Raw genomic sequence first — 25,708 nt, 5'->3', positions numbered from 1 at the left:
ACCTAAAAGGTATTAATGATCATTAAAACTACAAAAGGGAGGTCTGGAGGGACCAGACGTCATAGTTCTTTTCCCTTCACTGTGGGTTTGCCGAATTTACTTATCTTACTGATAATGGGAAACTGACAGATCAGAAACCTTAGAGTCACCACTGATTGTGAGTAAATAACGTAACCAACATTACAAAGAAGCTTCATTGTGGACACAGATTCTTCTTTAGCAAATTCGTAACAGCAGTGTGTGTGTGTACCTGTGTGTGTATACACGTCTGCACACAAATATACGTTTGTTTCATTTTCTTTGTTGTTCATATTTATTTCTTTTTTAGTTGAAGTACATTTAGCATCTTTGTCACAGGAAGGCTGACAATATAAAACTCTTCTTATATATGAAAACTCAAAACTAACCCAAACTAAGTGACGAGTGTAATAATCGCTTTGAGAGGAAAAAGAACAATCCAAGTTTTCTTCCTGAATTTTCTTAAAATTAAAAAAAAAAAAAAAACAAGAATGTTTCATGTACTTCAATTGCCATTTTCTGTTTGTATTTCATTGCATTTGTGACTAGGAATAGATAATATATACACACAGAGCCAACACTTGGGGATGGCTGCTTGCTTTCTGAGGTGCTTTGCAAACGGTGAGTTCTCTTATTACGTAGCTTATTCAAAGCTCCCTCAATTAATAACTTCATTTAATTTGCAATATTTCTGCAAATCGATTTCTCAATCTGTTTGGCACAATTAAGTCTGTCCTAGCAAATCCAGAAGTGTACTTTAAGGCACCATCTCTCCAGAAGGTAGAAATCAAATGTTGCTTGTCTTTGTGCATCTACCACAGGACCTGCCCCAAGCAGGTGGTCAAGTGTTGGGTGAGTAGAACTGTCCTCAATTTTATATAATGGAAAAAAAGAAGAAAGGTATTTCTTTACTGAAGTGACTGCGCCAAACAGAAATAAATTCAGCCTTACATGGTAGACACATCTGAACTCCCAATGAACCCCAGTGCACTTCTGTGGATACAATTTCTCACTGGCCACATGGCAGCAGGTCATTCCCCTTGTCCAGTGGCTCAATCTATTTTCCCTGTTTGAACACCTTGAACTAAGTTCTTTGTCCTCTAATCATGTAAAAACCAGACCCATGCCTAGTTGTTTAGGTCAAAGGGAGACATTGAAAATACTGGTACTTTAAAAGCTGAAATGAAATAGTATTAATCCAAGGTGGTTCCTGATGATTTGATTTCTATGACTATTCTTTAATTATGGATGGAAATTTCTTAGGAAGAGGACAAAAGCTCTCTTTTATAACCCAAATTTTTCATTTTTAATAAAGTTCTTAAAACTGTTTTGAGTTTTTAAAGAATTGCTGGTTGTTTTTCATTTCACTAAGTGGTTTGCTTTTCTCCTAAATTTTATTACCCGAAAACTTAATTGATTTTGTAATCACTCTCCATATTTTTTTTTACTGGCAATCTTAACGGGAGTCTTAAGAAAGACGGCTAAACCTAAGTCAGCTAAGACAAGTACACTTAATTTTCCCTCACAACAATTATAAATATCAGGAGAGTTTTCATGGCTTGTCATAGCTTCCTTATGATGCAGAACTAGTAAGACTTATGTGAATATAAATGTATGACTTGTTACACATTGTAATAGCCACTGTAGGATAAGAACAATGTAAACATCTCCTTGTGTTAGAAGAAACACCTCATTCCAGGATCTAAAGAGCTTTCTTGTCTCTCAAGAAAATAAGTCCTGGTCCCATCCCAAAAGCACAAAACAACAACAACAACAAAACCCCTCTAAATTGACTTCTCCTCCACCAGAAGTTTACAAAAATACTGAAATAATCTTCTCACAAAAAAGTAGAGTTTAGAGAACGGGTATCAAGTACATGCAGAAAGGCTTTCACTTCACTCATATATAAATGGGAAAGATACAGGAGACATCTACCAACTACATCACCCAGACCTGGTGACACCTGAACTAGGGCTTGGGAGGAGGAAATAAATAGTTCATATGGTAAATCCTCGGTCCCATAGTCCAATCAGGGAAACCCATGGAGTTATCAGGCAGTAAAAGTCCAAGATATCTTTTCAGATAACTTCCTGAGTTGGAGAATTCTTCAGACTTTCTCATCGTGCTCCTTCCAAATGCTGACATTATTGCCTCCAGTGTCCTCAGCCCGAAGTCAGCCATCCTGAAATATGAATCAGAATCTGTTGTATGGCTGGGTCACATTTAACCAAACAAGAATATTCTTAGATAGTGGCTTATTGGTTACATTTGAGGGAACATCTCAAATCATCAGTACTTTGTACCCTTAAGATTTAGAGGGAATGAAAAGACCATGTAGTCTATCTACCTGGCTAATGAAATCTTAAATCTTATGGAGTCCAACAAGGTCCTTCACATTAACGCCCCCTAAATAAGGTGCATCCCAAGACACTGGTCTATGAAACCCTTCTTGTTGAAGTTTCCCTCTTAGAAATCCACAGCATAAATCTGTATAAGGACACTGAGAAAATCTGTGAGGGAAAACAATATGGATCTGCATAGATATATAGAGAGATACATAGGGAGAGAGATACATAAACATATCAGACTGTTTACTCCAGGATTTCCTAGCCCTTCTACAATATTTGTTAGCTAGATTTAACTTAACAGAAGATAAGGGAAAACAAAGAAGCATTATAAGGAAAATAGACATGTTCTCACTGCCAAGAGAGCAATCATGACCTGACATTTGTCCCTGCCATCCAGTGCCTCAGTGATCATTGGTGAAATGATATGCATAGTCACAAAAAATGTTCAGACCCTCAAATTTTAAAATGAGTTTAAATCCTGGAACTCCACCAAAGGAAATACACAGATTACAAACATAGCTTTCTTTTCTGTCAGTTTCTCATTTTTACTCATAGGATCACAGACATTATCTGAGTCTACATAATAAATCTGTAGATCACTTCTCTGAATGCCAGTCATTTCCTTGCCTGGCAGAAAAAAGTTCTTAAATATGAAAACCCCTTTGTCTACGTATTCAACTCTGATGTAATTTCATCACATTTTTTCCTTTTTCCTCAACAAGGTAATTATCTTTTCATCTGTTACTGATTTGGATGAGGACACTGTATACCATATGCATTACATATACAAACATATTGTGTTCTTTAATTAGCACACATGAAATTAAATACTAGTAGTCAGTGAACCATCCCTATGATTTATGACATGAGAAAATTGAAAGGATAAGACAATACTTGAATATAAATACTCAATTTTCAAAGAATAAAATTAAATTTAAAAAATCCAGATCTTTGTCTCTATTTCCTTATAAAGACTGAAGATCAGGAAATCCTACTCATGTAAATGATTGTCCTACATTGAACAGGCCATGAATTTCTCCTAGTCCCGGAGCAAAGTTTAAGTACCCTGCAGTGCTAGGAGAATAGAAGTGAGCTCATAGCTCATTTCACTATTTATTAAGCAAAAGCAGGTACTCCCCTGAATTCAGAGGTGGTCTACAAGGTGAGCACCATCTTGAAAGCTCTAGGTAGGCATCCTATGACTCTGCCCATAGAATCTCTTGTTTTTCCTGAGATTTTAATTATAACTACATTGCTCATGGAAACAACCTCTATAGGCTGAGGCAGTAAGGAATGACTAGTACTATTTCAAAGAATCTTGCACAGCAGTTTCTCACTTTTTTGGGGGGCCATAGACCCCCTTAAGCATCTGCTCAATGCTGTGGACCCTTTTTCCAAAATGAGCATATATCCATAATTTCACATAAAATATAATACAGTTTCATGAATTCCTTAAGGCCCTTCTTGAGACTGCAAGTTAAGATCTCTTCCCCTAGAATATCTTCTTCTGTCATAGTATCAGGAACATTTTCTTATTCACCTTTATATTCCCAGTTTGAACTATGCCAGGCCAGTAGAAGAAATGGAAGGATAGGACTGAAATATTTGCCAAGATGATCAACGAAGAAATGTTAAAAAATAAAGTTGGCATTGCAAATCTATAGGGACAGAGAGTAAATTAGTGGTTTACTTAGGGTTGGGATGAGGTAGGGGAGATGAGCTGTGACTGCTAATGGGTATGTTCAGAGATGATGTAAATGTTCTTTTTCTTTTTTTGAACAATTTAATTTACTTACTTATTTTAGAGCGAGAGAGAGCACGAGGGGGTGGAGAGAGGAATAGAGGGAGAGGGACAAGCAGACTCCACAGTGAGCATGGAGCCTGATGTGGGGTATGATCCCACGACCCTGAGATCATGACCTGGGCTAAAATCAAGAGTCGGATGCTCAACCAACTGAACGATCCAGGCACCCCCAGAGGAGATATAAAAATTCTGTAATTAGATTGTAACGATGGTTGTATATCTCTGTGACTACTGAAAACCAATGAATCATATATACACTTTATTTATTTATTTTTAAAAAGATTTTATTTATTTATTTGACAGAAATAGAGAGAGCACAAGTAGGCAGAGTGGCAGGCAGAGGGAGAGGGAGACACAGGCTCCCCACTAAGTAGGGAGCCCGATGTGGGGCTCGATCCCAGAACCCTGGGATCATGACCTGAGCCAAAGGCAGCCGCTTAATCCACTGAGCCACCCAGGCACCTTATATATACAGTCTAAATGAGTATGTGGGTTTTTTTTTTTTTTCCAAGATTTTATTTATTTGACAGGCAGAGGGAGATCACAAGTAGGCAGAAAGGGAGGCACAGAGAGAGAGAGAGAGAGAGAGAGAAGCAGGCTCCCCACTGAGCAGGGATCTGGGATCATGACCTGAGCCAAAGCAGAGGCTTAACCCACTGAGGCACCCACCCAGGCGCCCCTAAATGAGTATGTTTTATAGTACATAAATGAGGTTTCAATTATGTTGTTTTCAAAAGTTGGTGTTAAAGAAAGGAAAAAGAAATGGCTCAGCAGGAACTTACAGTAAACTGCCTAAAACTGAAGATAAATTGTGGCCTCCTTATTAATTGTCTTCAATGAGGAAGGAACTAGAGGAATTTTGGTTAAAGGTCATTGGGGTTTTTCTCATGGTGGGAAACCAAGGAGACTGTGTGTTTAGGTGACTTACAGAATGGAATGTGGAGGACCACCCATAAGAATAAAGAGTACTGGCTTGATCCAGTAGGATCTTTGCCTAACCCAATAATTCTGTTTATGACAACGACTCCATAGAGAGGCGATGGCTGCCCTCCATGGCACTGCTTGAAAGGTTAGGAATACGACACCAATTTCCCCAAATCTTTTTTCTTAATATACTACGGACTGTTGACTAATAAATTTATCTACGTCTATCTTGAATCAATTTATATTTTCTGCTTATTCTAACAAATTCCATATGCTTGGAAGATGTGACTGTAATATTTATGTGGAGCCAGAGCCTGGCTTATAGAACCTTGAGGCGCTCATGTCTCTGCTTCTCACCACCCCCTTCTCCATGATGCTGTCAAAAGCCTTTTTTTTTTTTTTTTTTTTAATTTTTTATTGAGGGCAAGAGTTTCCAATGCTGCTTCTCTATCTGCAAATCTTTTGCTTCCATTACCCATCACTCTCCCTCCCCGATCCCGAGTTTGGCCCTGATTCTAGCTTGGAAAACTACACTGGTTGGTACAGGGCACTGGTCTCTTGGATACACGCAGTAAGTCATGGATCCCTGGGACATCATTTCAGTACCTAGAAATGGCAGCCTCACTAAGCCTTAGAATCCATCTGGTTCCATTTTAGACATGATGAAACTGTGCTGCAAAGAGAAGTCATTTTCCTGGGATCACAAAACTAGCCAACAGCAAGATGGAAAGTGGTATGTGTTAATGCCTAACGATTCGGTTCGCAAAACTGGCTGTCTCCTGGACTCACTATAATGCTCATCTCCACCCCTCTCATTTTCTTTCTTGCGATATTACTTGTGGTTTGACCCAGCACTGACCTCACCGTCCTGTCTTGTCTCACCCGCATCTGCTTCATCCTGGTCAGGCTCGAACTCCGTGCCCCGGTCAACAACATCCACGCCAGCCTGCACTCTGGGCTTCTCGTTTTCCCACTTGGCAAAACCTTTGTCCTTTGCTGCTTTGTCATGGAATTTGGATTTCATTTTGGGGAAGGTGTGGGACCCTGAGTCCCCCCAGCCAGCCTCGGACCATACGGGTTCGGTCTGGGTGGCCTGGCTGGTGGTAGCCCGCTGGAGCCGCACGGAGATCTTGCGAGAAGAGCCTGTGACCAGTGTGATGGCTCTGCTGTCCAGGTCTCGGTGTCCAGCAGCGACGCCAGGGAACTCGAACACCTCATCCTGCACTAGAGGGGGGGAAGGCTGTTGTGATTATTTGACATCTGATCACTTTTGAGCGAACCATCAAAGCTGGGGCAAACAACAGGAGTCTGATGGTCAAGGCCCTAGGGGCACAGACCAGAGGCAGACCCAAATAGGCTTCAGGGAAGTTGCGTAGCAGTGAGACCTGAAAGCAGAGAGCAGCAAGTGGGCATCAAGGCTGTAGCCATAGCTACCCTCCCGGAAGTAGGTCTGGATGTCGATAATGACACTGACCAGGTGCAGATCCAGAACCCAATGGAAGCCCAAATGCAAGAAGGCGAGCAGAAAGAAATCAAGGTAGAAAAGAAAGCAGAGGCTATTACCTGGGGGCAGCGAGGGACTTCCAGGCAGTGACCCATGACTACTACCCAAGGAGGGCGCCCGGGTCAGTCTCCTGCAGGCCAGAACCAGGAGGTCTTTGCACTGTTTGTGACAATTGGCTCCACAGTCTGAAAAATTCCACAGTATCACAGATGATTAGTGGGAACCATGGGCATCAGGTGCTGCCTGGGCTTCCCGGGTGCCACCTGAGCTGCCAGCTGTGGCCTCCCGTCTCCCTTCCTATGTTGACTCAGAGTCCGGCCAAGGCCTGCAGGGTGTGGCCAGGGGCTGGAAAAGGGCCAGTGGGGCTTGTTAGCCTTCTTGGCGTTTCTCTCACATTTCCTCGACTTCTTCCTCTGCACAATTCACTGAGGTGCTAGGGAGCAAACCAGCAGGGGACAGACCTACTGGGGAGTTGCCTTTGCTTCAAACAGAATGGAAATCCCATGGGATTGGGGTTCTCTCCCAGGCCCAGACAGATTCTCCACCAAGAGGCTCCCTGAGCCAGAATGAGGGAAAGAAACCCCAGCTTCCAGTGTCTCCCAGGACCAACAGCCACCTCTGATCAGTCATAGCGAGGTGTTCATTCAGTATTCACTTGCATTTTTTTTTTTATTCTTCTTCATTCCTCCAAATCTTTTCCAGAACAAGTGATTTTATCTCCTGCTTTCTTTCTTTGCCATAGAAACAGAAAACAAGGTGGGCTTATGCCCAGGATCAGGTTCCAGATTTGACTATGGCTTTGAAACAGCAGCAGACTGTGAAAAAGTCCCATTAGATCGCTTTAGTTAACAAAGTAGACTATTAATTGCTATTTGGGGTAGAAAACTTTGGCTGCTTTGGAAAAGAGCAACACAATTAGTTCCCATAGAGGGTCCTACATTTCTCTTAGAATAACTGAACAGATAGGATCAATTTAAAGAGCATATTTCTTGCTCACTATCAAACAGGACCTTTCTAATTCTTTCTAATGCTTGCTTTCCCCCCAAATGGTCTTATTTCAAATGCTCTTGTAATGACATCATGGAAAGACCAAATTATAATGAAATGTTCAATCTATTTTAATTAGGTTTTTTATTCCATTGCCTTTAAGAGAAAATACTGTATATACAAAGATGATCCAAGGGCTTAATTGATTTTTGTCTTCATAAAAGTGTGTGTGTGTGTGTGTGTGTGTGTGTGTGTGTGTGTGTGGTGTATGTGTCTTTTTAGAGGATAAGGGTCAGAAACCAGAATAAAACTATGGCTAGGTGATAAGATACTGCAGTATCTTTGCAGCTTGCAAGTAAAAATCCAAGTTATACTCAGACAACGAATACCAGAAATTAAAGGGAAGGTTTTTGAGACTAATCTAGCTTCAGGGAACTCTGTTCATACAACACAAGGGCCAAATGCTGAAAAAGAGCTGGGGGGGGGGGGGCAGGTACCATAAAGGAATAGTATTAATCTGAAGGCATTCTGTGATGAAGATGTTTCCTTTTGTAGCTATATCTTTCAAGAGCATTGTCAGATTCTTAAAACCACCAGTACAAATAATGTGCATTACCTGTCCAGCAATTTCATAAACACCAGTAATAAATGATGATCATATATGCATACATAGTAACAAAGTCCTGAGTGCTTATTGAGATGAATTTGTATTGCTTTATCAAGTATATATTTATACTTGATATACTTGATTGATATTTATATATCAAGTACATATTTATTTGTTTCTAAATTTCAATTAAATGGGGGAACTATATGAACAAATTCACTGAAAGGGACAAAAATAAGTTTTAAGGCTTCCTTCTTTTCTCATCATCATCTGTGATTTGGTGGAGATAGGAAAAGCTACCTATGAGAGCAGATAGAAAGGCATACATATTATGGGAATGAGTGTCTGCTTATTCCCATGAAGGACAAAGTTCTTTTATAAGGTATTTTGGTTAGGCCTGTCCCACTCCAGAACCCCCACCCTAAATCTGTGCTGAGGATTCATAAGTTATCCTAGAGATGGGGCCACATGTGTGTGGGTTGATAAGGGTGGTTTGCTTGCTCTTGCAACAAATTATAAAATTCCAATTGGGACTCTCCAAAATTCCAGGTTATTGGATTTTCCTTCCTAGATGTGTTATCTCTTCAGTTGCCCGTGGCCCAAAGAACAGGGTTCTCTATGATGCCAAGAGTTTTTGTGGTTTCATCAGACAGATTTGATTCCTGCCCCAAATGTCACATTTTAAAATTTTACAAAATAACATTGATTTACCTTTGCATTTGTATCCTTGCTTGATTATGCCCCAAAGCTGTAACAAGAGACAAAAGAATGTCAGAGAACCTGAATTAAAATCTGGAAACAAACAAACAAACAAACAAACAACCGCCCCCCAATCCCCCCCAATCTTCCCCCGCCCCCGCACCCCCCCGGCAGCCAGAGAGAAGGAAGTAAGTCTTGGGAAGCATGATGGTTGGCAGAGCACAAACAGGATGTAGCTGATCCTGACACCCTTCCTGTCAGACAGAAGCTCACTCCAGCTGGGGTGATAACAGCTTTGCTTCCCTTTTCTTTCTGGAAGCCAAATGGGAGCCGGGATGGGAAACTGACAAGGGTACATTTATTGGACTTTGGTATGATGCGCTCTCAGCACAATGCACAGGGGGAAACTCCCACTGTTTTTGGAAGCCCCCAGCTCCCTCTGCCTTCCTTTGAATCACTCCAGCTGCTCATGGCGCCCCCTACAGGAAATTAGGCAACGGATGGGGACGTATATCCCACTAAAGCATTTGCGTGGCACTAGGTTCTTTTCAAAGTAGCATTTGTATCTTGAAAGAATACGGAAAAGGGAAAATATCTATTTGTTTATGTATCCATTCTCTGATTGCTCAGTGTTTGGCCTGTGTCAGGGCTCAGGTTGATGCAGTTAAGGCTACGATTCTGCCAACCACACAGGAAGCAGGATGTAGGAAGTGAGGAGTGTCTCAGGAGAGATGCAGTGGCCCACAGTTTAAGAAGTGGGGGGTGTTTGCCCAACTGATTCAGAGGATCGTCCTGCGGGTAGTGTGTTCGCCCTCCTGACACACCGTGTTCTTCCCCGTGTCTCCCTCAGCATGGCATGTGGGTCCCCCAAACAGAAACATATAATATTGATGAATTCAGTGGGGTTAACCCAAGCTGGAAGAACTCCCATTTTTAACCTTTTAGTAGTTAGGTTAGGTGACTGGTATCTATTTAATAAAATGATTTTGAAAGAAACAAGGCCGGTGGCCTACTAGGGCTGATGGCGGTGTCATTTACACGTGTGATAGGGGACCAATGCCCTGAGTGGGGTTATCACGACCCTCCCTGTAAGAAGAATGAAGAGTTGCTAGTGTGAAGTGACTTGAGGCATCAAGAAGACTGATCCTTACCCTCTGACCCGGAAATTCCACCAGTGGAAAGTGATTCCTTTGAGTCTTAAAAGTTATGGGGTCCTGGGATGCCTGGGTGGCTCAGTCGGTTAAGCCACTGCCTTCGGCTCGGGTCATGATCCCGGGGTCCTGGGATCGAGTCCCACATCGGGCTCCTTGTTCTGCCGGGAGCCTGCTTCTCTCTCTGCCTCTGCCTACCACTCTGCCTGCCTGTGCTTTCTCTCTCTCACAAATAAATAAATATAATCTTTAAAAAAAAAGTTATCAGGTCCTTCAGAGTACATTATTAAGATGGAAATGTGTTCTGGGAAAGAAGGATTATTAAGACAACTAACTGGAAGCAAGGCCTCAGTAACTCAGTGACGGGAAGAGGTCAGGAGCAGTCTATATAGAAAAGGGAAGTGGCATTGGGGTAATCATAGCATGTCAGAGATTCAGGGATCTTCAACATAATCTAGTTTGCTTCTCTCGCATAAAAGGTGAGTGGGATGTCCAGAACATTAAATAATCTGCAAGGTCCCACATCTGGGAAACTCTGCAGTGATAAGACACTGTTTCCTCGCAGAGCCCTTGATGATAGAAATAACCATAATAATGACAGCTAACATATTGAACTTCGGTTGTGTGAGAGGCACGGTCTTAAGCTTTTTATGTGTACTCACTCGCTGAACACTACGTATGTATAGACCGGGCTCTAGAGAGGTGAAGCCACTTGGCAAGGTCTTGCTGCTAGTGAGCAGGGAACAAAGACTTGGGTCACAGGAGGGAAGGACAGGAAGCCACTGCTTCTGGGTGTTTTGTGTATGAGCAAAAACCACCGATTTAGGACAAGGAAGGTTAAGATTTAAGAAGAATTCTAATGTCCAGATATGGCACAGTATTAGCATAGTTGCAGGAACTGCTAGAAAACACAGAATGAAGCCTGCGTCCTATCAGGAGGGACACTCCGGGCACTGCTTGCTAATGCTAATGACTAGGAGACAACACAAGGCAGGAAGAGGCTCTGGGTCAGTGTGCCAGCCATGACCGGAGACAGGGACCTCATGGAGATGGGCGTATAGGACTATTTCCTACAGTCCTTTGATTTCAGAGCTCAGGTTGCTTTAGGATTTGGAGGGACTATGGTGTGAAGAGCACTGGACTGGGAGTCCAGTGCACATGAGTGTACACGACTCATGATCCTTCTGCTAATGCTCCCTGCAATTGTACAGAAGTCACTTACCTTCCCAGATCCCAAAATAAGGGAATAGCAAAACTCGTTCAGTTTGGGAATTCTAATTCTAAGATACATATACTTCAAATCATGTTTGTTTTGCTGACCCCTAAAATGGAATTTATTTTAAAAGCAGGTGGTCCTGGCACAGAAAAATGATTCCTTGCCTTCACCTGCAATTCTTTCAGTGACACATCTAAACTTATAAATTCCTGTTGAAAATCAATGACTTTGTGTGTGTTTGTGTGTGTGTGTGTGCGCGCGTGTGTAAAGATTAAATTAAATCACATCCACGAAATTAAATATATTTTAAAGAATAAAAAGGGCTATTAAAACTTTAAATGACATTTTCAGTTAAACTCTAAAATTAATCATGGAATACTTTTAAAAGAGAAGTATTAACTCTGAGCATGCTTGATATCATTTAATTATCATAACAACATGGTAAGTTTTTTTTTTAAAGATTTCTTTTATTTGAGAGAGAGAGAGAGAGCATGAGCAGGGGGAGGTGCAGAGGGAGAGGGAGAAGCAGACTGTTTTCTAAGCAAGGAGCCTGACATGAGGCTCAGTCCCAGGACCCTGAGATCATGACCTGACCCAAAGGCAGATGCCCAACCTACTGAGACACCGAGGTGCTCTATGATATGGTAAGTTTAAACCTCCTTTCCCAGATAGGAAAACAGAGACTCAAAGATGATTCGTAATTTGCTCAAGGACAAAAACTTAAAAAGGGCAGACTTGAGATTCAAAGTCAGGGTCCCAGACTCCAAGTCCAGAGCTTTCTACCTTATCACAGAAGCATCAAGAACATGATACCAGCAAACCTGCTCTGTCATCAGGAAGGGGAGTGTGGAAACTCCTGGGAAAGATTCCTCGCTGTTCCTTCTACAGAACCTGTGGCTCCATAGAAGGAAGAGATACCCTGAAGGACTGTAGGGCACGGATAAGACCTTGACCTTTGATAAGAGCCCACCAGCTCTCACACCATACCAAAGAGCAGATGTCTCAACCTGACTTTGGGTGGAGCTATGCCATGGCCTAACAGATTCCCTGGGCCCTGCTCTGCAGAAGAGCTTCATGTGGCCCTATCCCATATTAGCATTTTTCACGTCAGATACAAACAAAAATTCCCATCAGAGGATAGAAACATGAAAAAGGGGACGTATTTGTTGTATGATAAAGTGGTCAGGCGATAAAATTCGAATGGTTAAGCTGACAGAAATAGAATCTCTCCTTCTCTGGGGTGGGCAAAGACAGCTGGTTGAGCTGGCCTTGCCCCTTGACCACATCAGCTGCAGTGACCCCCTGGGGCCATCTTTGAGGTGACTACTACCTCTTATTTACCCATTCTTGGTGTGTGTGTGTGTGTGTGTGTGTGTGTGTGTGTGCTTGAACACAAACTCCTGTCCTTGGGCCCCTCAAAGCCAGTCCTTCCAGCCTAGGATGGGAAAAGTCTAATTTTTGCAGTAGTAGCTGTGAATTCAAATGGGTCACCAGTAGAACCTAAATGGTTGAATGAAGCTAACACAACTGAGCTTTGGCATCTGGATGAAGAAGCAATCTTCAGGCTGGGTGCTGGGCCACCTGCATCTGGAGAACCACATTTTCATCTTCTAAACTTGGGTAACAATTCGACTTTCAGGGCCCATGACTCTTGGTTCAATATCAGGGCCAACGCTGCGCTTAGCTGCTAAAGAATTATCAAATGTGGGGGAACAGAGTGTACAATCTTCATTCGTGCCATGGTATACGTAGAGCAAGGGATTTAGAGTCAAGACACCTGCATTTGAGTCCTGGCTCTGGTAATTACAGGCTATATGATCCTTTATCCTTCCTCTCTGGACCCCTTTGTCTTAATAGGCAAATGGAGAGAAGGAAGTATTCACCTCATGAGCTAGTTATGAGGATTAATTACACTAACATGCATGGAAGTACTTCATTACTGTCAAATGCCAAATAAATGTTATTTATTATTATAACCATCTTCTCTCCAAAAAGATTTTTTTTTTCCTTTTGAGTTATGAATCATTCAGCCATGCCCTGATAGATTTCTAGTGACTGACAGCACATGAAACAAGAACTGGGAGGAACTGGCTAAGATAAATAATCCCCCTTAATTGCACCTACTATGAGTATTAACGATGAATGCCAAGGCTCATTGGGCAGAGCCTTTCGTTGGCAGGGATTAACAAACTGCTCTCTTGAGTTAACAATCCTCGCCATCCCTTCCTGTCACCAGCCCAGCGTTCCTAGAAAGAACACAATGAAACCTGCAGATTTTGCTTTTGTTTTTAACTTAATTTTTAATTTCAGGGAGCCATCATAGTTTACTTCTGATCTAAAGCAGACAATGAACTCGGTTGGGGTATCATCTTCCTATCTTCTCAGAATGAGGCGCAAATAACTGCACACAAGAGAAAACAATAGAAAAGGGACTTACAAATCCTGCACAGTGTTCGCAGAAGGTTGGCTTGAGATAGGTCATCTCCTGAAAATTGTGGACAAATCCAGGTCCCATTTTACAGTGTAACTGGGACTTAGCTCGCAGAAAGTAAGCCATCATTTCGTCTTTACTAATGAGGCCATCCCTGTGAAGAGAATCAGAGAAGGGAGGGATCTTTGAAGACCATGTTGTGAGGTGGCTGACACACTGTAATCACCCAACTCCCCAAACCTTTGTGGCCAAAAGCAGGTGGGCAGTGTTCTCCTTTCTGAAAGGAGAGGACCTCGAAGGACAGCTTTTGGTGCAAAGGCTTTCTTAGTAAAGAAAAGAGACGTATGTATATCCTGTGGTCCACAGCATAGAACTCTCCTTCATTACCAAATGGAAGCTTCTAGAAGGAAATATCCTTGATCCCATCCCTTAGCAACAGGGTGTGCAAGAATCAGGCTGCTGGAGAAAGGCAGAAAACCGTAATAACTGGGCCCATCATTCTCAAATTCATTCAGCCTGACGTCATTTGGGCCACTGCTGTTGGTAATCTTTCCTTCATGTCTTACTGGCTTATGGACCATCTGTTAGAACGATTCTTTCAGATCTTCACATAGAACCTCTGGTTACACCCACCAGCACACAGCCAGACTTCTTGTTTATCAAGAAGATCAAATCCACTTGAAGCACGTGGTCTTCATACCACCTTCTCTCCACGTCAGCAAGTGACGGAGCATGTGCCCTTCTGTGCCAATTCAGAATGCCTTTGGATCTCATCTGTCCTCTCTTGTGTCCTCCTGTCTCTGAGGAAGTCATGCTCCCCTACCCAACTCCGCAGTCTCCCAGGACATGGCTCCTTCCATGTTCCGCTCAGTCTCTTCACCCACTCCTTCCTCTGTGTACAAGTACGCTCACTACTTCCCCATCTGGAAAATGTCTTTCTTTTTTTTATTATTTTATTTATTTTTTTAAAAGATTTATTTATTTATTTGACAGAGAGAGATCACAAGTAGGCAGAGAGGCAGGCAGAGAGAGAGGAGGAAGCTGGCTCCCTACTGAGTAGAGAGCCCGATGCAGGACTCGATCCCAGGACTTTGAGATCATGACCTGAGGCAAAGGCAGAGGCCCAACCCACTGAGCCACCCAGGCGCCCTGGAAAATGTCTTTCTTTAACCTTGCTTCCATCCCTGGCACCTGTCTTTTCTCTCTTCCTTTTCTTACTCCCAAAGTTTTCAGGAAGAATATTTTTTAGAGGGTTTTTTTCTTTTCCATTTCCTTCAATTACTATGACCAGGATTCTAACCCTACTGTTCTGTCGAAACTGTCACGGTGACATCCTCAGTGGCCTTTCCTCACTTCTTTTTTTTTTTTTTTAAATTTTATTTTTTTAAAAGATTTTATTTATTTATTTGACGGAGAGAGAGAGAGAGAGAGAGAGAGCTACAGAGGGAACACAAGCTGGGGAGAGGGAGAAGGAGAAGCAGGCTTCCTGCCAAGCGGGGAGCCCGATGTAGGGCTGGATCCCAGGATCCTGGGATAATGACCTAAGCCGAAGGCAGATGCTTAATGACTGAGCCACACAGGTGACCCTCTTTTTTTTTTTTTTAAGATTCATTTATTTATTTATCTGACAGAAGGGAGAGAGAGAGAGCGCGCATGCAAAAGCAGGAGGAGAAGCGAGGGAAAGGGAAAAGCAGTCTCCCTGCTGAGCAAGGAGCCCAACGTGGGGCTTGATCCCAGGATCCTGGGATTATGACCTGAGCTGGAGACAGATGCTTAACAGACTGAGCCACCCAGGTGCCCCCTTTTCTCAATCCTTGACGATGTCGACCTCCTGGCTGCGTGTGACATGCAGGCAGGTTTCTTTTCTTTTTGACACTTTCTCCTCCACGTACCCGTGTGATTCCACACAGCCCTGGTTTCTCTCCTGTCTCCCACGTTCCTCCTTCTCTGGCTTTCCTGTAGGATCCACTTCTTCCTTTCAGCTGAATGTGGGGGGAAGCGTCCCAAGCTGTAGTTCTCAGGCCCTGAGCTCATGTGCCTTTCAATTTTCCCATAAGAATTTGCTCACATGCCCAGGACTCCAGCTTGCATGGCTAAGCTGAAGACCTAGAAACCAATATTTCTGATAGACACAGCTTGCTAGAATCTCCTCTGGAATGTTCTACCCCCCTCTCAACATCAACGTATCTCAGCTTACCTAACAAAAATCACGTAAGCTATGAATATTTCAAACTTTCATTTTTAGAAAAAAATAAAATTTATATATCTTTGCCAGGACAAGTGTCAGGTCTATCAAAGAAGAAACAAGAAAATGAAACAAGAAATGAAACAAAAAATGAAAAGTAGGAAATGATTTTAAGTTCATGTCTTACCTACATGTCACGGATAGAAATGAACTAAGGGAAGTCGGTAGTTAGCAGGTAGTAACTTGAATTTTATTTTGTAAAAGAGGTTCATGTTTCTAATAATTTAATTTATCTTAAAAGTACTCTTTGTCCTAGATATACAATAAAGATGAATTAAGGTTTTAAGATGTTATGATAAAATATCAAGGCTTTCCTTGGTGTATTGAATTACTTATAGATTTAGTTTTTTAAAAATTCTCACACCAACAAAAACATTAAAGAATTCTAAAGTGATATGATTTGGACATTTCATCAATATAAAATCTAGCACCTCATTATAGATGATTTTTAAACTAGGAACTAATCTCACAGAATCAAAAATGAAGCAGTCAAATTTCTAAGTCCAGTGTTTCTCTGATATGTATATATATATATATATATATATATATATATTTTTTTTTTTTTTTTTTTCCTATTTCATTTTCCACTGTTTTCTACTGAGCTAGATCTTAGCCTCTAAGATCATTTAATTTTCCAGGAATCATTTAAGGCTACAGAGAAATGTATGTTTACTTCATTTATCAAAACAACCTTGAGCTAGGAAAGAGAGAAACAAAGAAAGGGCACTTCTTGGCTATCTGTAGATATTATCTGCTCTTCTGAAGACTGTAAGTAATTTAAAATAATTTTAGTTATTTGGTGAGTTTTAGTCCTGCCTGCAGGTCCACTGATGCTGAGGACTCTACCAGCCTAGGTGTAACGATATTTCTCCTCTACACTCCTTTTTTTAAAGATTTTATTTATTTATTTGACACACAGAGACCACAAGTAGGCAAAGAGACAGGCAGAGAGAAAGAGGTGGAAGCAATCTCCCCGCTGAGCAGAGAATCTGGTGTGAGGCTCGATCCCAGGACCCTGGGATCATGACCTGAGCCAAAAGCAGAGGCTTTAACCCACTGAACCACCCAGGCGCCCCTCTCCTTTGCACTTTTTGATGGAGTTTTGGGGGCTGATGAAAGAGCTAAGCAGAAGTAATGTGGGGATGGAGAATCATCTTCATTTGCAAATGGGCACTCGGACTGCACACTGATGGTATAGTCAGCCCTGTGATTTCGCCCAACCCGTCATGTTTGTGGACACCAAGAAAAAAATCAGCGAAATATTAGACTTGTCTCATCAGTGCCCTAGGATTGAAGCTGTCCGAATGTACACTAAAGGTTCTCCTCGGACACTAATTTTCTGCTTCAGGACAGTTGCATTAAAATATAACAAAACGAAAACTTACTGATCTTTGTCCAACACACAGAAGGAATCCAAAAAGGGAAAATTGGCAGCTATACTTTCAAAGTCCTCTTGGGAGATGTACCCATCGTGGTCGTGGTCATAGTTTCTAAACACAGACTGTAAAGGAAAAACAAATATTTATGGAAAAACTATTTATGAGGCCGGCTCTGAACTTGTCATTGGGAAAGCAGTGATAGCCAGCATATTGTTCTATTGAGGAGCTCAGAATCCAGTGGGAGATAATGAAATTGAGAAGCCTTTATGATATAAAAAGATAAGTGCAATGGTGAGGATAAAAATGGGGTGTCATGGGGCACCTGGGTGGCTCGATTGTTAAGCCTCTGCCTTTGGCTCAGGGCATGATCCAGGGGTCCTGGGGTGGAGCCCTGCATTGGGCACCCTGCTCAGCAGGAGCCCTGCTTCCCCCTCTAGTACTCCCCCTACTTACATTCCCTCTCTCACTGTCTCTGTCAAATAAATAAATAAAATCTTTAAAAACAAAAAAATAGGATGTCCTGGGGAGGAGTGGAGATGGGAGATTTTAAAAAGTTTCCTGAAGAAAGTAAGGCCTAACTGAGACCTCAGTTTTTGTAAGAGTTCAGCTTGGTGAATTCGCGAATGCCAATACCATGCTGATAGCAAATGAAGCTTTAAGGTGTTAAAGTATCCAAAAAAATTCAAGTATATTTTTAATGCAATTCTAATAGAATTCCAGCGGGAATTTGTTTTAAATAAACAAACTGATTCCAAAGTTCAAACAGAAGTAGACATGTTGAGAATAGCCTAAAATTGTTTAAGATGAATGAGGGAAAAGGTGTCCTATCAGAAATCAAATAATCTACAAAGCTACATTAATCGAAACAACATGGTACTGTAACTTACTGCAGATAGCAGAGTCTGAAAATAGATCCATGTTTATAAATGAATTTAGAATATCAAAAGAGTATCTTTTGAAATCCACAGGGAAATGAAAAATTACCCAATAATTGCTGTGGAGCTAAATGGCTAATAATCTTACAAAATCAATTGTCCCGAAACTAGATTCTAGATGCATTAAATATTTTAATAGAAAAAATAAAGCTATAGGGGTGCCTGAGTAGCTCAGTGGGTTAAGCCTCTGGCTTCAGCTCGGGTCATGATCTCAGGGCCCTGGGATCAAGCCCCGCATTGTGCTCTCTGATCAGCGGCAAGCCTGCTTCCCCCACTCTCTCTGCCTGCCTCTCTGCCTACTTGTGATCTCTCTCTCTGTCAAATAAATAAATAAAATCCTTAAAAATAAGTAAAGCTATAAAAGTATGAAAGGTAAAGAGACAAAAATAATTTTTATGTTTTGTCATCTTTGAGTGGGAAAGGCCTCCTGACATCAAAGTCAGCAGCTCTAAGTAGAAACATTTTATTACATAAAATGCAAAATATCTGAATCAAAAAAGTCCAGTGGATAAATTAAAAGATAAATGACAGAGAAGATTATCTGCAATATACAAGAGAACAAAGACATAGAAAGGAAATCGGGAGATCAGAAAGTAAAAATACAAACGGCCAATACATTTGTGGAAATTGCTCAATTCTGCTAATAATTATAGAAACACAAGGAAAACTTTTTTTTTTTAACCTTTCAGATAGGAAATGTTAAGATCATTGATAATTTCCTAGGATATGAGAAAATAGGCACTCTCATATTAGTTGATGAAGTCAATAGACACAGTCATTCTGGAGGACAGTCTGCTTACTCTCTGACCCAGCAGTTCCACTTAGGGGACTCTGTTCTAGGCAAATTGGTGAACCATGTTACTCAGAGGCATATGGGGGCGTGTGTGTTTATGGGGGGATTAAGTCATACAAGGTAATTTACAAATTATCAGTGTTTATCCCCAGAGAGCAAAATTCCCAAGGTCTGAAAGCAAAACTTGGATTCTCTCCTTTTTATGAAAAGTTTGCATATTTACAATGATTCTGACTTTCTTTATAATCAGAGAAAAATAAAAGGAGTGTTCCAATGCCCTCTGTTAAATTGGGTTTTCAAAAAGGTATGTTATGCTCTCCCTAGAAACCCATCTATGCAAGCAGGTAATGATGAGTCTTTCTCCCTTTTCCTGGTGGTTTCTGTCTATTCTATTTTATCCATGGCACTCGATGTTGCAAGCTCCTTCAGGAGTATTTTGGGAGATGGGCAAGGTATAAATGAACAAATTACTTAATTAAAAATATGACTGTTCAGCACCTATTGTAAGTTTATTTATAGATAACTGAATTGTGCAAAATCCTAAAGCATTACCTTTTTTGTAAGTCCCAATATCTGCATTTATCTACAATAGAAATTGCTTAAAACTGACCATTGTACTGTGCCTTCTATTTATAGGTAACATCCATATTTCTGTTGAAAATACAATCTTTTGTGGAATAAAATTGAGTTTCCAAATTCCATCATAAAACACAGTCTTTCATTTGATTGAGCTGAAAGTAGGCAACTTATCCAAACTGGGCCAACCTTCTCCCCTAGGAAATTGGAATTGGAGAGAAAATAGGAGAGATGGCATCAGGGTGGAGAGCGTGAGGGAGAGAGAAAGGGGGAGAGAGTGAAACAGACTCCCCACATGGGACACAAAAAGTCTTTCAGCAGGTAATGAAATGAGCATTCAGAGAAAAGAGTGGGAAAGAGAATCGTTCTGTCTTTCACTTCCTGGCTCTGGACCTTCCTGAGCTGCCACTCTGTCCTCCCTGGATCCTGCCCCATACCCCCGCCCCCTTCCTTGGCTCCAGGTTGGGTCTGTGACCACAACATCGACACATGGCCTCCTCCACTGGACCTTATGCGACTAAACACCTTCCCCCATCCTTTCTGACCTTTCCTTGCTGCCTCACAGGCTCCACAGAACTTTTCTTTCAATGCACTGTAATTCCCTGGATGATCCAAGATGTAGAACATTCTTTCTTTTCCTTTAAACACCCATCCCCAGCAAAAAAGTTCATTTTATCCCAAGACGCAATCCTATTGCATCATACCCACCCATTAAAGCTGATATTTAATCAGGGGTCATAGTTTTTAGGGCCAGGTTTGTTTCCATTTTCCCCACACTGACACTCCTACCCTTTCTGTCTTCCTTCCTTCTTTCTTACCTTCCTTCCTTCCTTTCCTTCCTTCTTTTAAGATTTTATTTATTTATTTTGAGAGAGAGAGAGTATGCACATGATCAGGGTGAGGGGAGGGGCAGAGGGAAAGGGAGAAGCAGACTCCCCACTAAGCAGGGAGCCTGAAGAGGGGCTTGATCCCAGGACCCCAGGGATCCTGACCTGAGCTGAAAGCAGACGCTTAACTGACTGAGCCACACAGGCGCCCCTCTACTCTTCTTTCTATGTAGAAAACTCTGATGGAGACTCTCTCATCATTAAGTGATGTTTCTGACCTAGATGTCATTGTGCTGCTGTGTCACAGACCCCCAATACATACAGCAAAAGAAACTATGCAACCTACAGGATCTTTTCCTACCCTCAGATAATCAATTTCTTGGGCATTTTATTGTGACCCATGTAGGTTTTTCATGAGTAGATTCTAATCCCCAAACAGCCCTTTGAGTAGCAGGGGCAATAGTGGGGGCGTCAAATGCCACTGAAAGAGAGTTGGGAGTAGCTGAGGGTATTCTGGCAAATGAGAACATGAGGACAAGAAGGGGAGGGGGGCCTTTCTGGGATACTCTCCCCCAGAGGCCAATGCCAAGTACAGAGAGTGTCTGCTAAATTGCTCCTACCTGCCAGAGGCCTGTTTTCATTGACTTCAGTTGATTCTTGGCAATGGTAGAGTATTCTGGAAAGAGAAAGGGGCCTTCTAGTGCTCAATCTCCACTCTCTCAACCACTTACCTCAACTAACTTCCTTATGTGCTTATTGATGACTGTGGGGTCTGGCTTCGGCATCACTCCTGATGCCCATTCCAAGGGCACCACAGGCTTCGTGGGTGTCGTAGGGGAGGTAGGCTGCTGACAGAGAAAACACATTTTTTTAACTTTATCTGAGACTTTGAACAATTAGGGGGCACTGAGAAGAACATACACTTTCTATATTAAAAATATCAGCATTGGGGAGGGTATGTGATTTGGTGAGTGCTGTGAAGTGTGTAAACCTGGTGATTCACAGACCTGGGGATAAAAATATATGTATATAAAAAATATATGTTTATAAAAAATTAAAAAAAAAAAAAAAAAAAAAAAAAGAATGGGCATCTAGACTGCAGAAAGTTCTCCCTAACACATAGGGGAATTGAGTTTTTCAAAAACAGGAAGAAGTATTCCATAAAGAGGGAAGATAAGAGTTTGTAATGTAAAAATGTAAAAAGAAAATTTTTCTTTATTTTAAAGACCCCAATGACTGATTTTCCAGGTAGAAATAAAGTATTTTTCAACACCAAAAAAAAAAAAAAAAAATATCAGCAAAAACATATATGCAACACTTAAATGTTCTGAAAGCAAACATCTTCTATCAATGGAATCTAATCTGTGACTACATACACGTGTGGATACTGTATTTTGTTTAGCAATAGCCTAGATTCCATTATTCTAAATGGAAAAAAAAGATGTTGCTCTCCCAGCCCACTCGAAAATTCTACTCATGTTCCCCAAATATTACTAAAACAGCTTTGAAACTTATTTAATACTCCAAACAGATTTTTTTATAATATAAAATATATAAAACACCAGTTGTCTAATTCTTTAATAACTGGATTGCTGATAAATTAGTAGATGTGTGCAGTAAATGGGCCCATGAAAATGGTCAAGTTTATGTCCTCAAGCCGGTATCTTTATCTTTCTCAATACGCTTAATCCCTTCTCACTGTTTGGCTAATTAGGTTTTTCTAGCCTCTTTGGTGGATTTGCCTTCTCTATGTTTTTCCACGTTCTTTCAAGACATTTTCACTAAATAATGTGGAGGAGATGGTGGTGATAATGTATTACATGTTTACACAACACAAAGGAAAACACAATCCCCTCAAGAGACTAGCCAAGAGTGCTGTGCACTTAAATCCTCTCCCTGGGACTGTCATACAATGTAAATATCTTTGCTGGTGCAAGCATGAAAACTGTATTGGAAGGTTTTGATACTGAATTGGGGATAAATATGTTTGCAAGAGGAATTAAGGAGTATCTATTCTGGATTTAAGCCCCTCACAATGTTGTGAGATGAGAGAGCAGGACCAAAATCTACCTGCTGCCTGGATGTGATCACCAAAACATAGACTCACTCCCACACACATCATACATATCCTGGCTCCTTCTTTCAAGCTTTTTATTTTGTTCATCTGATGAAGGATAAACCCATGGTTCCCAAACTGTATAACAAGGTGCCTCATTGGGAACATGGCAGTGGACTCATATGGGGGTACCAAAAGATATTTCAAACTTCCAAGGTCAATAAAGCAATACTCCATATTTGACAGACACCATATGAACTACCATCTTAAAGTAGTTCACAATTCCCCCATTAGATCCTGCTACATTTCTTCCAATATTATCATATCTTTCCAAAACAAAAAATCAGTGTGGAACAAGGAGAAAGATGGCAGTATTCAACCTGATTCTAAGATTTAAGAAATTGTTCCATGCCCAACAGGCACACCCCTCCATTTGTAAGTAATTGTGGTTATTTAAGAATGAAATTAAAATATTATTTTTATTTCAACATGTGTTATTTTTTCAAGTGGTTTCTACATCATTAGAAGATTAATATATATTAAATTGTTTGGCCCTAACTATCCTAAAAGTGGAATTGTGAGGTATTTCTTTTGATCTAGAGGTAGTCTGAAAAAACTGAGACACAAAGTAAAACACAAAGAACTAGTGAGACACGAAGGATGCGCTGTGCAGAGCAAAAGTTCAGAGGGGGACTATGCAAGGTCCACCAGCATTAACCATAAGCACACCCGGTACTATCATCCTGACAGGAGCTTGTTCTCTAGTGTCAGCATATGTCAAACCTAAACACAAAACAGGAGGACAAGAGATGGAAAAGAATTGGGGAAATGTGTTCGCATAGATTCAGAGGCTTTTAGTCGTTGGAAGGGGCTTTGAAAGCTTCTGCTTTTATAAAAGATAAAAAAGACTACATTGGATGGAAATGTCTCCTACAATTGGCAAAAATTCATCCTGAAAATAAACTAAAACATCTAAAGAGCACAAATCAGGCAAGTATGCTAACATGGTCATTCCTACCATGTTCCTGATACAAGGGCTGCCAGGAAAATGATGGGGAGCATCCTGCGGCAGAAAAAGCACAGAAGGGGTGCCTGGGTGACTCAGATGATTAAGTGTCTGCCTTTGGCCCAGGTCATGATCTCAGGGTCCTGGGATCGAGCCCTGCATGGGGCTCTCTACTCAGCAGGAAGCTTGCTTCCCCCCTCTCTCTGCCTGCCTCTGACTATTTGTAATCCCCCTCTCATTCTGTCAAATAAATAAATAAAAATCTTTAAAAAAAAAAGAAAAGAAAAGAAAACGAAAAAAGCACAGGAGTTGAAGACAGACAGGCCTGACACCACCTCCCATTTCTTCCACATACAGGCTCTCCATGTGAGACACCTGTCCTCATCAGACTCCACTTCCTTAAGAGTTAATGAGATACAGAAGCCCCAGCAGGTGCTCAACAACCAATGGATAGCAATTAAGGTGCCTGCTTATAGGTAGAGGAAGGGGTGAGGAGGTGGAAATGCCATGTGCACGTGTAACAGCTTGCCACACTGAAATCAGCATCCTCCCATCAAAGCCAAGGAATGAGAAAAGAGCTCATGAATTCCTTTTTTCTAATAACTTTGCCTTTCTCTCCAGCTCTTAGGCGTGCTAACTTTGCAGAGTCTAGCCCTCATTCTTCCCTTTGGTCTGTATCTGGCCACATGGATCTGTTCTTCAGTGTCCCCAGGAGATGAGCCTCTGGGGACTGGTGGGGAGGTGAACATGCTGATGGAAACACCACACTCATGATCATAAGAACAGATGCTACCAGGTCAACCGACTCAAGCTCAAGTGCGTAACCTCCCAGCACCTCACAGTCATTCTGCCTCTTTTGGGCTGATGCTTCAGAATCAGAATAGAGGGTCACACTTAAGGTCCACATCTCTGGCAACATGCCACAGAACTCAACAGGTAAGGAGGTAAGGCATGAAGCCTTTATCAGAAACCTGATGTCAGGATAGGAGTCTAAGAAGCCAACATAGAGACAGTTTTTCCTTCAACATGTGAACCTCATCCTCACTATAAATTTCAAATTCGCCCAGGTATTTTTTTATTAGCACAAAACATATCTAAGACACAGACAACTGTTTCAGTTTGCTGCATAAAATACTCGATAAAACTAATGGCCAGTGTACTTTCGGTAGTGCAATTTCCCCAATCTCAGCATAGAATGTTTCTTTACTAAGAGTCAGTGATCCAATGTGATACTGAAATTATGAGCTGAGTCGATCATTAGCAGGGAAATTTGTGAATTATGATTAGGGTCTTCAAAATTTATTACACTTAATTTCATACTGAATGGGTTTTATATTGGAGAGTCTAAATGCTGTTTAACATTAAGATGAGTTCTTGTTTTGTTGGGAAGAGGGCCTATGTGTACACAAATTCTCAGATGGGACACAGCACATAGAAGATAAACAATGAAATGGAATAATTGGGAATAATGTTGTTCTTTATTAGCCTCTGATATGAAGAAATAATCTCAAACTGTCAGAGCTCAGCTCTTCCACAGGCAAAATGGAATAATACGAATTTTTAAAATTATTCAGTCTTCAGATCACAAAGCATCACTGGAACAGGCATCATGATATATGACAAACAAAGGTATTTGACTCTGATCCTTAGAGAGAAAACACCACCTACCGATTTAGAATTTCTAGGCTCCAGCACCAGTGACAGTTTGTAAATATCGTCTTCTGTGTGGTAGAGGTCCAGAGAAAGCTACAACAAATTAGAAGGGATAAATAATGATGTTGGATCACATTTACTTATTTATTTACATTGCTGAAATATTTTTCAAACTCAATGTGTAACCTCAGTGTCTCAGTGTCATTTGAGAGAATGTAGAACATTAAAAAGAGAGCAATTGGAGGTGGAACATGAACTTTTAAAAAGAAATAGTGAAACCTAGTATGGCCATCAGCCATACTATGAGTTATGTCAGATGTGTTTACATCAACAAAAGGCAATGTGCTCAATGCAATAGGGATTGTTCAGAGAGGTGACAAATATAGCAGAGAGGGAGGTTCTGGAGTCCAGTGGGTCTGAGTTCAAGTGCAGGCCTGCCACTGCTTAGCCCTGTCACCTTGAACTAGTTACATCTTCTCTGATACTCAGTTTCCACATCTGTAAAATGGAAATTATCTTAAAAGTCCCTACCGAATTGCATTTTGATCA

At 41.2% G+C, this 25,708-nt stretch overlaps 1 protein-coding gene across 7 annotated transcripts in view; it reads right to left on the bottom strand.

Moving 5' to 3' along the window:
* Window positions 1-285: 285 nt before the first annotated feature.
* Window positions 286-25,708, bottom strand: part of RASGRP3 (RAS guanyl releasing protein 3) — a 108,271-nt gene continuing 82,848 nt past the window's right edge. For 5 of the 7 annotated variants that reach the window (XM_059188613.1, XM_059188614.1, XM_059188616.1 and 2 more), the window contains 8 exons: window positions 25,175-25,252; window positions 21,176-21,292; window positions 17,320-17,435; window positions 13,696-13,843; window positions 8,904-8,940; window positions 6,658-6,783; window positions 5,954-6,318; window positions 286-2,200 (listed from right to left, as the gene is read on the bottom strand). In XM_059188613.1, coding sequence (XP_059044596.1) covers window positions 2,192-2,200; window positions 5,954-6,318; window positions 6,658-6,783; window positions 8,904-8,940; window positions 13,696-13,843; window positions 17,320-17,435; window positions 21,176-21,292; window positions 25,175-25,252 — 996 coding nt within the window. In that variant the 3' untranslated portion in view covers window positions 286-2,191. The remainder of the gene's footprint in view (window positions 2,201-5,953; window positions 6,319-6,657; window positions 6,784-8,903; window positions 8,941-13,695; window positions 13,844-17,319; window positions 17,436-21,175; window positions 21,293-25,174; window positions 25,253-25,708) is intronic. The other 2 variants (XM_059188618.1, XM_059188617.1) reach the window with 2 other exon arrangements.

This window comes from Mustela lutreola, chromosome 9 (genome assembly GCF_030435805.1).
Source record: "Mustela lutreola isolate mMusLut2 chromosome 9, mMusLut2.pri, whole genome shotgun sequence".
In the NCBI taxonomy this organism is placed as follows: Eukaryota; Metazoa; Chordata; class Mammalia; order Carnivora; family Mustelidae; genus Mustela; species Mustela lutreola.
This window is presented reverse-complemented; position numbering and strand designations above follow the sequence as displayed.